The following is a 12,417-nucleotide window of genomic DNA, read 5'->3' on the forward strand; positions in this document are numbered from 1 at the left end:
ACATTTCCAAAGCATTTCAAAAACAAAAAATCATACCACCAGTAAAATATGGTGGAGGTAGTGTGATGGTGCCATGTTGAAACTGTATTTTCTGTTTCCTTGTGTTATCTTTGTCTAATATTTAAATGTGTTTGATTTGAAACATTTAAGTGTAACAAACAATTGAAAAAGAGGAAATCAGAAAGGCAACCCCCTTTTTTATATCACTTTATGTTCAATTTCTCAAGCACTTTGATATATAAATAGTCAAATGATGACAAATATGAGGATGATGGTAGATTTATCAACTCAATTTATGCCAATCTAATGTATGTATGTGTAAGGCAGTGACTGGAATACATATGTAGTCACCCTCATTCTACAGGAATAATAAAGGATTCTTCCATGTTTTGTATAAGTATGACAAGCAGCTACAGGAAATTTCTGATGGAAGTTCCTGCTTCTACGAGGTTGTCAAACTACAAGTTACTGAAATGAAATTGTTTGGCTGCTTTCTGCTTGCACTGTTTGCAACAGAAACCTAAAAGTACACATGTAAATTTGTGTAAATTTAACAACTAAATTTAATTAGAAGATCAGACTGCACTTTCAAGAATGATAGGATAAATTACTCAAATTCAAGAAGGTTTACAAAGGATTTCTAGCAGTTGTTTGTACGGTACCTATATTTTTCCCCCCTGAAACACTGATTAGATTGGATGAATGTAAATTTCAGATTTCTTAAAAAGGGCCACATCACAAGAAGAAAACCTTGCAGGCACTGGCTATAATGTTTCCATGACATTTTTAAATAATCTTCTTTCCCCTTTTTGTTTCCTGTAATAAAGTGAACTGTTTCTGTACACATAGAGGCAATAAATAACTTGCTTGCTATTTACTTCTGTAAGTGAACAGAACAGGTTTAGAAAATAACAATGAATGACAATGCAACCAATGACCTTACCCAGTTTAATGAATTAGACTGCAAATATGAAGTTTCAGCTAAAGTTCCCTCTGTCCAAGAACATGTCTTTTCTTGTCTGACCAGTTTCTCAAATTCACACAAAGTTCTTTTAAAAATGGGAAATTAGAAGCCATAGTCAGTTTGATATATTTGATTTATTTATCAGTGAAATGTTTAACACTATTAAACATTTTCTTACAATAACCCCTCAATAAATTGATTGGTGTCTCAACAAAATAAAACCAGGTATGTGTTACAAAGTATACAGTATGCTACAGTGCATATTTTCTTTTTTTTTTTCTTTTTACAGATTTACATTGGGTTTTAGATATTTGGCTCCCGGAATCAGAAGTTTAAAGATAACGCACCATTTGCCTACTGGAAAAAGCTCCTCTTTATATAGCATCATTTTGCCTCTTGTGTTGAACTGTTCTGGTTTATGATGACCAAGTGACATTGTAAAGTCAGCACCTCCATCATATGCTGTGACAGCAGTACAATTTTAAATCATAAAAACAGGTGACACATACTCTTCGTTCTGTTTCATTAGAGGAAAACCTGAAGTCACATCATCACTGGTTGGCAGCTGTCAGAATCAATCATGCTATGTCTATGTCTGTTTATGGTTCTCCCAAATATAGCTGTTCATGAAATATAAAAGTTGAAATAAAGGATAACTAAAATAAAATATTGTGGTAACAGACTCTGCTCAGGTTTACTGTCCTGCAGTAACACATGAAGACAAGGGGACTCCAGCTGTTTGTAGTCCTCCACTAATGGAGATTTAATCATAATTTTGCACGGCACAGCACTTTCTGTTGCTATTCATCTGATCTCTATTGTCTCGCATAGTTTCCAAACTGCTGGAACTTAATAATTCTCCAAGTAAGTGCAGAGTACTTTCAGTTGCTGACGGCTCTTTCAGAGCCAGCCGTGGCTGCAGGCATACGAGGCATCTTCTTTACTGGACTTGGGATGTGCTGAAAGAAGAAAAAATAATCAACATCATGAAACAATTCATTACTGTCCATATATTGCATTTTGACAAGTTAGAGCCCTCTGATTATATGGGAGAAGCAATGCTGCATGTGCAGGGGGATTCTTTCGTAGATGGGGAAAAGGGCTTCAGTATCTTGTCTAGGTACACCAAGACATGCAGAGAGAGAATGCTGACAAGCTTTCTCTTCTGAATCACAGGTTCCTCCACATTTATGTTTTACATAAACCGTCATCCATCCAAGTGCCCAGGAACACTTTTCAGGAAGCCAAATGGTTCCTTCAGACTACTGCTTGTTTGCATTTCCACTGAGAAAAAGAACCATCTGACCAGTTTAAATCTGAGATGACAAGTGTGGTAGTGTGATAGAATGCCACCAGTGGAATTTCTTTCCCATTCCACAGTACTCTCTTAGTTGTATTAAAACAAAGTGGAAGTGATTAGGAATGACAGCCACCAAGCGGTACGCCGTGTAAAAATCTGAGGATGCTGAGGTGCAGAGTTTGCAACATTCTGCAGAATCAACACCTCCAAACTTCCTGTGGAAATTAGCTCAAGGACAATGTGCAAAGAGCTTCGTGGAACGCATATCCCTGGATGAAAACTTATCCAACCCTTTCACCACCAAGTGCAATGCAAAGCAGATCATTTGTTAGAGCAGCTGAGACATGTTCTCTCCAGTTACAAATCACGACTCTCTGTTTGGCAATTCAATGGACAAGTCTGGGTTTGGCTGTTGCCAAAAGAACTTTTAATGTATTGGGGATTATGGTGTGGGGTTGTTTTTCAGGAAGGGCTCAGCTCCTTAGTTCTAATGAGAGGAACTCTTAATGATTCAGCATCCAAGACATTTTGGACAATTTGATGCTCCCAACTTTTAGAGACCAGTTTGGGGAGCCCCTCTTCCTGTTCCGACATGACTGCACACCAGTGTACAAAGCCATGTCCATAAAGACATGGATGAGGGAATTTGGTGTCAAAGAACTTGACTGAGTCCTGATCTCAAACCTATAGAACACCTTTGGGATGAATTAAAGAGGTGACCATGAGCCAGGCCTTCTCACCCAACAGCAATGTCTGACCTCAAGAATGCAATTCTGGAAAGGGAAGTGTCTAATGGAGGCTCCTGCCACAAATAGTGGACTGACATTACATTAAACTAGATGGATTAAGGAAGGGATGTCATTTAAATTCATATGCATGTGAAGGCAGACAAACAAATGCCTTTGGCAATATAGCGTATAGGAATGTGCATGACTAGACAACTACAGGAGTAATCGTCACTACTGTCACTAGTCGGTACCAGATGTACTAGTTGTTTAATGTAATTGTTTTCAATTGATGCCAAATATCAGTAAATTGTTGTCTTCTAAATGCTATCTACCACCAGGTGGAGCTGCTGCTCTGAGATTGTTGTTGACAAACCCCATAAATCTCTTAATCTCACCTGATCTTTTTGTTGACAAGCTTATTGTGTGCTTTGTAAAGCATTCACACTACTGAGTTCCTGTTTCTCTTTATTCTTTACTATTCTTCTTCTTCTAGTTGTTAGTTCTTTTTCTAAATGTAAAAGAATGAGATTGCTGATACCAGCTGTGGAAACGAGCTGTCTCTGCAAGGTGGATGGGCTTTCCCTTAGAACAGGCTGAGGAGTTCAGTCATTCAGGAAAGGTTTAGAGCACAGCAGCTACAAAAGAAGACAGTTGAGGTGGTCGCCTCCTGAATAAAGTGTTGCAACACCAGCTGGGCTTGTCATACTGAGGAGGAAGGCTCAGCCTCAGAACACGTTGGAGAGATGACATCTACCGACTGGCCTGGGAATGCTACAGTGTTCCCCCAGATAAGCTGGAAGAGGTGGTTCTCTGTTTAGCCTGCAGCCCCCACAACCCGAATATAACTAAATTATATAAAATAGCTGGGTGATTTCATCCATTCATCCATCCACGCTCTTCCACTTATCCATATCAGAGTCGTAGGGAGGTTGGAGCCTATTCCAGCTACCATAGGGCAAGAGGTTGGGTACACCCTGGATGGATCGCCAGGGATGACAGACATTCGTACTCGCATTCACACCTATGGCCAATTTAGATTCACCAATTAAAGGTTTTATACTCTTACTAAGCATGTGGACTCTTACATGCCCACCATGTCATTTGTTTCTATAAGGGACTGCTCATATAGTCATTTACAGATTAAAAAAAAAATACTGTTACAGAATTCATTTTGTCTATATGAAAGATAGAAAACTGCCCAAATATTTATTCCTCCTGTACCTCTGTGGCACTGCTTGAGCGAACCCGTTCTGATTCTGCTGGCAGGTCATCATCCAGAGGTCTGCGGGCATATTCCCTGCGGTGTTTGTCATCCACTCGCGTCAAGTACCATGTACCTGGGAACAGATCCTCAACAGAGCCTTGTGGGACATAGTTGGCTGTATGGAAGAAGAAAAAAAGTGATCAGTGTAAACAAGCCATTATTCCAAATACCAGTCTAGTTGTGTGTGTGAATAACTCAGTGAGCGTTTTAGCCAAACCAGCCTATTTTACTGAGGCAAGACTCTGACAAGTTAAAGACTTTCCATTGAAGTACTCTTCAGATGTGTGAATTTGAAAGCAAAGTCAGGGTACACTGTCTTACATTTACCTGGGGTGTGAATCTTCTATTTTTGTTTTTGACTTAAATCAGTCAATCAAGATTTGTTAATCATGTTTCTTTGTGCAGAATAATATATAAATAACCAAGTAACATTTTATATTAGGGCACAGCAAAAGCCGTTGTGAAGCTCTTTAATTATATTAGAACAAGAATCACATACTTGTCATTACTGTAAACATCACAATTAACATTTTCTATTTGTGCTTACATGAACGCTATTTTGTGCGTTTGTGACAGCTCTTAGTGTCCTTGCTGTCAGAAATATGGAAAAATAATAACCAAGCAACAAAAGCGAGGTCATACCCAAGTGGTGTGTGTCTTCTCGCAGCTTCATATTCTCAGAGAAAAGAGCTGGCGAAACTTTCTTCCTCGAGTCCAGTCTTGTCTTCAGGTCGCTTAGGCTCAATACAAGTTTGTCCAGACTAGATCCTGACACAGACAACCAACCAGAAATGAACTACAGTTTCTTTCTACTGTTTTTAATGGCAAAAGTTTGCAATTTTACTTATGTCACACAAGTCAATTGTAAAATATATGACTTACCAGGGATATGGTCCTGTGTCACTCTGAGAGAATACAGTGTAGCAGCAAATCCTGAACCATAGGAGAAAACTCCAATCCTTTGTCCTGCCATTTGTGATGGTGTGTGTCTACAACAGAGGCAACAAATATATATATATTTTTTTTTAATATACATACTGGATGAGTAAAACTAGTCCCAAATAAATAGTAATCTTAGCAGGACAAGCATTTCAAATCAAGGACAAGGATCCAAAGAGACTCTTGATGTTAGTGTTGTGGAATCAGTATGGATTCAGGACTTCTATGTGATCTGTTCAGCCTTTATTATTCAGGCAGTTGAGAAGTGAACTATAACATGGATTTTTAAAAAAAGAAAAAGAAAAGAAAAGAAAGGAAAATTGTGCGCTCCCGCTCACTCAAGCACACACACACACACACACACACACACACACACACACACACACACACACACACACACACACACACACACACACACACACAAAGCCTAACACAAAATTTGGAGCACATCCCACAGAATTTTAATTATGCCTCAAGTCTGAGTGGATTTTGTCTTTTTTGCCTTGACTAGATAGTGCAGTGAAGAGCAGACAGGAAGGTGGGGAAAGACATGCAGCAAAGAGCTCAGACTGGAGTTGAACCCAGGACATTACTTTAAGACTTGCAGCATATGTTCATCTGCTCCAGCAGACAGCTAAACTATTGCACCCATGTGTTGCTGCCTTTAATTTATTTATTATAGGTTAATCCAGGCTTTGACTTCAACCTTCTTAAGCACGTGATTCAAACTAATGTTTGACCTCAGTGGACAAATAAATGCAAAAGGAAGAAAAGACAATGAGACATACTGTGCAATAAGTGATGCCAGGCAGCCATAGACAGAGGGGGTGTACATGTTTCCATTCTGGTTGGAGATTAGCAGGGATGCCTTGGTCTTCCTCTCAAACATATCTGTACTGGCCTTCATGAATGCCTTCTCCACATCCCGGTCAAAGTAGGTATCCTCTGGCTGTACATCTCTGCAACACACAATGAGTAAGAAAACTACTACAAGTGCTTTTCCCCCCTTTGTGTTTGTATAAAAGTACAAATGATGAAAATGTCTAAATATGTCCAAAACTAGCAATTACACTTGAGCTCACGACTTTAAAACAAACTATCTGGCCAGGTGCTTTACTTTGAGAGTACCTGAAGGCTTCGAGGCCTGTGAAGGGTCCGGTCTCAGTGTTTGGGCTGGGGTGGTTCAGAAAGTCATTCAGCATCAGTCTTGCCAATGACTTCTGTACCAGCTTGCAATAAGGAGAGTGGAAGACTAAAAAGCCAAAGTCCTCCAGGCTGAAGCTCTTATCTGAACCCTCTGTTAGAAAATATAATGATTAAAGACCATGTGAAAAAATTAATTTACTGAATGACACAATGGTTATCTTGTGTGTAGCTCAAGCAGTACTACCACACTAGGCTACATACGGCACAGGTGTAAATGACAGTTTGAAATGATAGATAAGAGTTTCACTCAAACCAACACTTCTCTTGAACATGTTTTTTCTACATACAACTCAAATCTTGTTGCACTTCTTCCTAGCCCAGCATAAATTCCTGCTAGTTTTTAGGGCTTGATTTAGATTCTTTGTGACTTCGGTTCAAAATCAAAACACATTGTTCAATAAAAAGAAAGGGGCAGCTAAGAGCTTTTGGCTCATACTCCAATTTACAGACCCCATACCACAGAGCAGTTTATACCAAACCGCTGACCTTGAGAGAAAACCAAAGAAGTAATTTTTCTGGCCAAGGTGTGTGTGTGTACTGGTTTTTCCTATTTGGGGGGGTCCAAAATACGAAATTTACTATTCTTTGGGACCAACAGGCCTGATGGGGACCAAAATCCATGTCCCCATGAGTTTGAAGACTCAAAATGTGGTTTTAGTGTCATGGTTACAATTGCGTTATGGTTAAGGTTTAGGGTAAGGATTAGGCATTCATTTTTGATGGTTAGGGTTAGGGTTAGGGTAAGCGGCTAGGGAAAGCATAATGTCAATGAGATGTCCTCACGAGGATAGCAAACCAGACATGTGTGTGTCTTTCTATATACTACCAACCTCGTTGCCACTGTGCATGGATTTTGTTGCGGTACACAGAGTAGCAGCGGTCCAAGGCACTCAGGTAGCACTGTATCGACAGCTTGCCATCTACAACAGGATACTCTGACACCATGTCTGGCTTATAGAAGTCATATGCATGCTGCATGTGGGTTCCCCGTAGGCCTGTATATTAAAAACAACAACTTCAGTCATTCCCTCATTTTACCACAAATGTCAAAAGACATATGTTCAGACACATTTTGTGCGATGCTCATTTAAAACGTTGCACGACTGAGGTCATTTCTAGATACATTTTATCTACTAACAGATTTAACACAGTCCTACTGGTGTATCCATTACAAGTGCTTATATCATAACTCATCTGAGCAGAAATAAACTTTTTTCCAAAAATGTATAATTTCTTTCTCAAAAGCTCTGTCTCAGAGACTGAGCATAAGAAACAAAGCTATCAATTAACTGACCTCGCTCAAAGGCCAGAGGAGCATTAGGCCCAATCAGGATGGCCACAGCACCAGCCCCCCCTGTAGGCCGGGCGCTTCCTGTGGCATAGACAGCAATGTCCCCTGCTACCACCAAAGCATAACGTCCTGCAGAGAAGAAACACAAGGAGCAGGAAATCACTAAGGCATTCTTTTTAGAAAAACAGAAGCTGCTTCAGGTACACTCAACACAGACTACACCAAAAAGACACACACATAAGATAAGATAAGATAACCTTTATTAGTCCCACACGTGGGAAATTTGTTTTGTCACAGCAGGAAGTGGACATTGCAAAAGTTATGAAGCAAAAATTAGAATACAATAAGAATAAATACAGTACACAACTGTACAGAATAGAATAAAATACTATATACAGTAGAATAAAATAGAATAAAATATACAATAAGATAAAAATAGAATACAAATGCTATATACAACTGAGTAAAAATACCTACATACCCCACATACTGCATATACAAGTCTATCTACTTAAGTTTTCATGCATAATATAATGTTTTAACTTTATTTAAACTTTATTTATACAGGTAATACCGCTGAGACTTAGTGTCTCATTTACAAGAGAGATATGTTTGAGTCAGCATGTCACTAAACACTGGTGAAGAGATTTAAAAAAAAAGCCACTGTGGCTTTTCAAAAAGCTTACATGTGTTATATTTTGGGCGCTATGACTGCACACAGAGTCGATTCTAGACCTTTGTTCTCAAGTTGAGAACCCAGAGCGTTCATTCAGCACTTTTGTCTAACAGTCACATGATCGCACGACGGACACATCTGAGGAAACTGTTCAATTCACCAAGCTTCTGATTGGTAGACGCCCTGCTCACTCACCTAAGCCACAGCTCACTAACACACAATGATTTGTGAAATATGAAGAACTTGTAACACTAATAAGTGAACATTCATGAAATTACATTGCTGCATGACTTGCTGGGTAATGCTGAGTAATTATGCTTAACTGAAAGACTTTTTTTAAGTGGACTGGGATGATAACTATAGCAGTGCAATGCACTTTGGAGACTACTTAAGTTATTAAACAAAAAATGGAAACCACTCTGGAGCTCCAGCATCTCAAATGTTTACATTTTGTGGATTTCTTTGGTTTATCTAATTGTAAAATTTTACCTTTTGGGGTTTAGAGAGGTCAGCTTTGACTGGAAAACATGAGATATTTCTGGTAATTTTTGATATAAACAAAAGCAGCTTAACATTAACAAAAGCTTACTCACCATCCCATGAGCTGGATTCCACCCAGTTGACAGCGTTGAAGAGTGCAGCTGTACCACCATAGCAAGCATTTGTGGTGTCAATTCCCTCCACATCTGTATTGCCAGAGTTCTCAAATAGCTGCATGAGGGCTGTCTTGACAGACTTGGACTTGTCAATGATGGTTTCAGTACCAACTTCCAGTCGACCAATGCTGTTGTAGGATAGAGCATTCTTCTCCATCAACCTCTGGACCACAGTCAGGCAGAGAGAATTTATATCCTCACGGTCTGAACAAAAGCCCATGCGAGCTTGGCCCAAGCCCACGGTGTATTTACCAGTGGGCACACCATCAAACTCCTCCAACTCAGTCTGGTCCACATATTGGGATGGGAAGTACAGTTCTAAGGCAATGATACCCACATCTTTAGGCCATGGTCCCAGGTAACTAACTGGGGCTGAGCCAGGCATCCTGAACAAATTAGGGGACAAGAAGGGGTTTTATATTAAACATTATATTAATAACACACAGATAACACATAAAAACAGATATACTCTTAGTTTCCAAGCACACCAGTTTTAAAAATGTCAATAAACAGGGTGGATGGATACATACAGGAGTTAATTTATACTGATAATTTGTTAAACAAAATAAGGATTTGATCATATATGTTAAGTAGCTATATGCAGCAGTTCCAGTATCTACATCTGTGAGTATGCAGTTTTGGATTCACTCTCTGATGGTGAAATCTGAATCACTCTAACACAAGTTAAATCAGTAGGTTAGTAAATGGCACAATTTTAATGTTTTTATAGAAAATATGGAAAAATCCATATGTTAAGTATCACCATTCAGCCTTAAAATACTGGCATATGACCAGCCCCATTGACAGGTAAGTACTTGGTTATATCTCATTCAAATCAGTTTTATTTATATAGCACCAAATTACAGCAACATTTACCTCAACAGGCTTCCGACTAAAATACCCTACACTAACAGATGCTGATGATGAAAAGGGATAAAATTGGTTGTATAAGGGTTGAAAATGTACAGCCAAAATAAACTAATATAACAATATTACTTATGCACAGGCATCAGCACCAAAACCTTTACAGCTGCATAATTATGGGGGTACATTTTATTTAATTACAACAACGTCGCAGAGCACGAGTCATTACAGGCTAATAATCATAAACAATAAAATCCAACTCTCAAACTGTATGCTAGTTTGAGACTTATTAGAAAGTATTTAGAAAGCACAAAAAGTAATACTAGAAAAGAACAGTGTACTGATATTAGTCTATTTACTGATGATCTCTTTACCAATAATCTGACAGATAACGTTAGCCGACTTGCTGCGATTACGGGTGGCATTGCTAGCAACCACGTTAGCTAAGAGAACAGCAAATGTGATATACTTGCTACAGCTGTACTGATTCTATGACCTTCTTTCTTTCCTTGACTTTTACATAAATATCATCAAATGTTGACATATACTGTCACTCCACATGAATATTTAAGCCGGTAAGATTAGCTAGTCAAAAGGTCGGCCCAGCAGATTTTCAGAACCAAATCTTAAATCTTAGCTTAAAGTGGAGGACACGTTTCTGGAGCTGCCCATAACTATATATTTGCTTTCATACCATTCAGAATACGTACCTAAACGGCTACATAGAACTAGACGGGGACCAGATAAGTACAGTGGGCAACAAAATTGGGTGAAAGGGCAACGGCAACTGGATTTCCTGGAACTTAAGCAGTGCATGCCTGGGAGCCAAAGTATAGTCTACCACACTGAGTTAACGGGACACTTGCGTATGAAAATATGTTGTTTTCATTAAAAAAAATGAAATTAAAAAAAATTAAAAAGTAACTAGTTTGATGACATTCTTATGCAGGGCACATACTTTGATAGATCACAGTACGGACTACAAGCGTTTCTTCGGACAGTTTGCTAGTCGGAAGAATACAGCTGACGGACCAACTGAGGTGTATATATTTATATATGCACTCACTGTCATAAACCTGTACTAAAGGGTCTGACTCGCCATGTCTGCTTCAGTGTTAACATTCTTACATTAACTAAAACATCTATTTATATGTGTGTGTGTGTGTGTGTGTGTGCTCACACAAGAACGATTCTTTATTCTCATGTGAAAATCAGATTAACAGCAACGCACAATAAATTTATCTTGTGTTTTCTTCATAACTGAACATGTGTAGCTGCAGGATATTCGTAGCGATTCTCACCTGTATGTAGTCAACTTCAGCGATGAAGGTTATTCTCTTCGGCGTTTCTTATATCCAGCTCAGCAACCTCTAGCAGTCAAGTAGAGGTGTATTTATATCAGACAGTGACGAGGCAGCGTAACTTCAGTACTACAGCACCTGGCTTCCTGTCCAATCACAGCTCACAGGCACGATGCGGCGCTACGAACCCCCTGAAAGCTTCCAACCAATCGGAGAATACCAATCACAACCACGCATCACGGCCGTATTTGCTGTCCAATAGTATGACATGCATGATGTCTGGTGAGAAAGAAAGAGCCAATCAGGTTGCACAAATAATTCCTGGCGCGGTAGTGTGTAGCACTTGTAGTACAGAGCACCATGGTTATGAAAAATTGTAGCGGTCATAATTTCTGGTGAGTATCAATAGTTGCCAGGTGTTTTATACTGCAAAAACAATGTGAATTACAATAACATTATATACACATTACTTGTGCTAAAACTATATTAATCACTAATCAATAGGCTTCTAGACTACCTTTATATATTTTAACCTCCTAAGACGCGAACTCTTCCACGGCATACATTTTTAATTACTCTTTGATATTTGGGCTGATTGGGACCTTATGAATGTAAAAACAAAGAATTACCAGATTTATTTATTTTTTAACCAAATTTTTGTTTATAAGAAAAATGAGAGCCACATATGAGGATATTCGTTTAAAATTTTGATAGTATAATGTCCTCGTAATTAGATATAAGGCCCCTGTAGAGCAAAATTGAGTATTTTGGTCTAAATAACCCAAAATATGATGTCCACATATGTGGATGCCAGGTCCTAGGAGGTTAATGATGACAGGAAAATAATCAAAAGATGAAAGATAAAAGTAACCCCCTAATTGCAGAATTGACTAGAGTTAGTGGTCTGTACAAGTCATATGCGTTTTACATGCATATATACATGGAGATGTGTATAATTATATGATGAAATAATCTTCCAAGCAACATTTTAACACTGCAGCTAAGCCATAACGTGCTTAATAGCTATATGTTAAATCTGCTTGCCAACTACAGGTTTCCAAATGATAACCAGAGTGACTGTTATTTACTTTATTTTACCATTTTTCTGTGAAAAAACGAATAAACAAGCAAAATTAATTCGGTAAAAACACCACCACTTTAAGACGAGAATGAACACCATTACACTTCAATTGTGAATCTGGGTTGTATTATTATTCCAAAGCATAAA

General features: G+C 38.6%; 1 protein-coding gene across 2 annotated transcripts; it reads right to left on the reverse strand.

The window, feature by feature from the left end:
- Positions 1-1,079: 1,079 nt before the first annotated feature.
- hmgcs1 (3-hydroxy-3-methylglutaryl-CoA synthase 1 (soluble)) lies at positions 1,080-11,361 on the reverse strand. Of its 2 annotated transcripts, none has more exons than XM_026172853.1 (10): positions 11,190-11,361; positions 8,962-9,410; positions 7,696-7,821; positions 7,232-7,396; positions 6,324-6,492; positions 5,984-6,154; positions 5,139-5,245; positions 4,899-5,024; positions 4,214-4,371; positions 1,080-1,923 (listed from the first exon to the last, which is right to left on the reverse strand). In XM_026172853.1, the coding sequence occupies exons 2-10, from the start codon at positions 9,407-9,409 to the stop codon at positions 1,846-1,848; spliced, it is 1,548 nt and encodes a 515-aa protein (XP_026028638.1). In that variant the 5' UTR covers position 9,410; positions 11,190-11,361; the 3' UTR covers positions 1,080-1,845. The 2 variants fall into 2 exon arrangements, with proteins under 2 accessions (XP_026028638.1, XP_026028639.1); XM_026172854.1 differs by lacking the exon at positions 11,190-11,361 and adding an exon at positions 10,599-10,730.
- Positions 11,362-12,417: the final 1,056 nt, after the last annotated feature.

This window comes from Astatotilapia calliptera, chromosome 7 (assembly GCF_900246225.1).
Source record: "Astatotilapia calliptera chromosome 7, fAstCal1.2, whole genome shotgun sequence".
NCBI lineage: Eukaryota > Metazoa > Chordata > Actinopteri > Cichliformes > Cichlidae > Astatotilapia > Astatotilapia calliptera.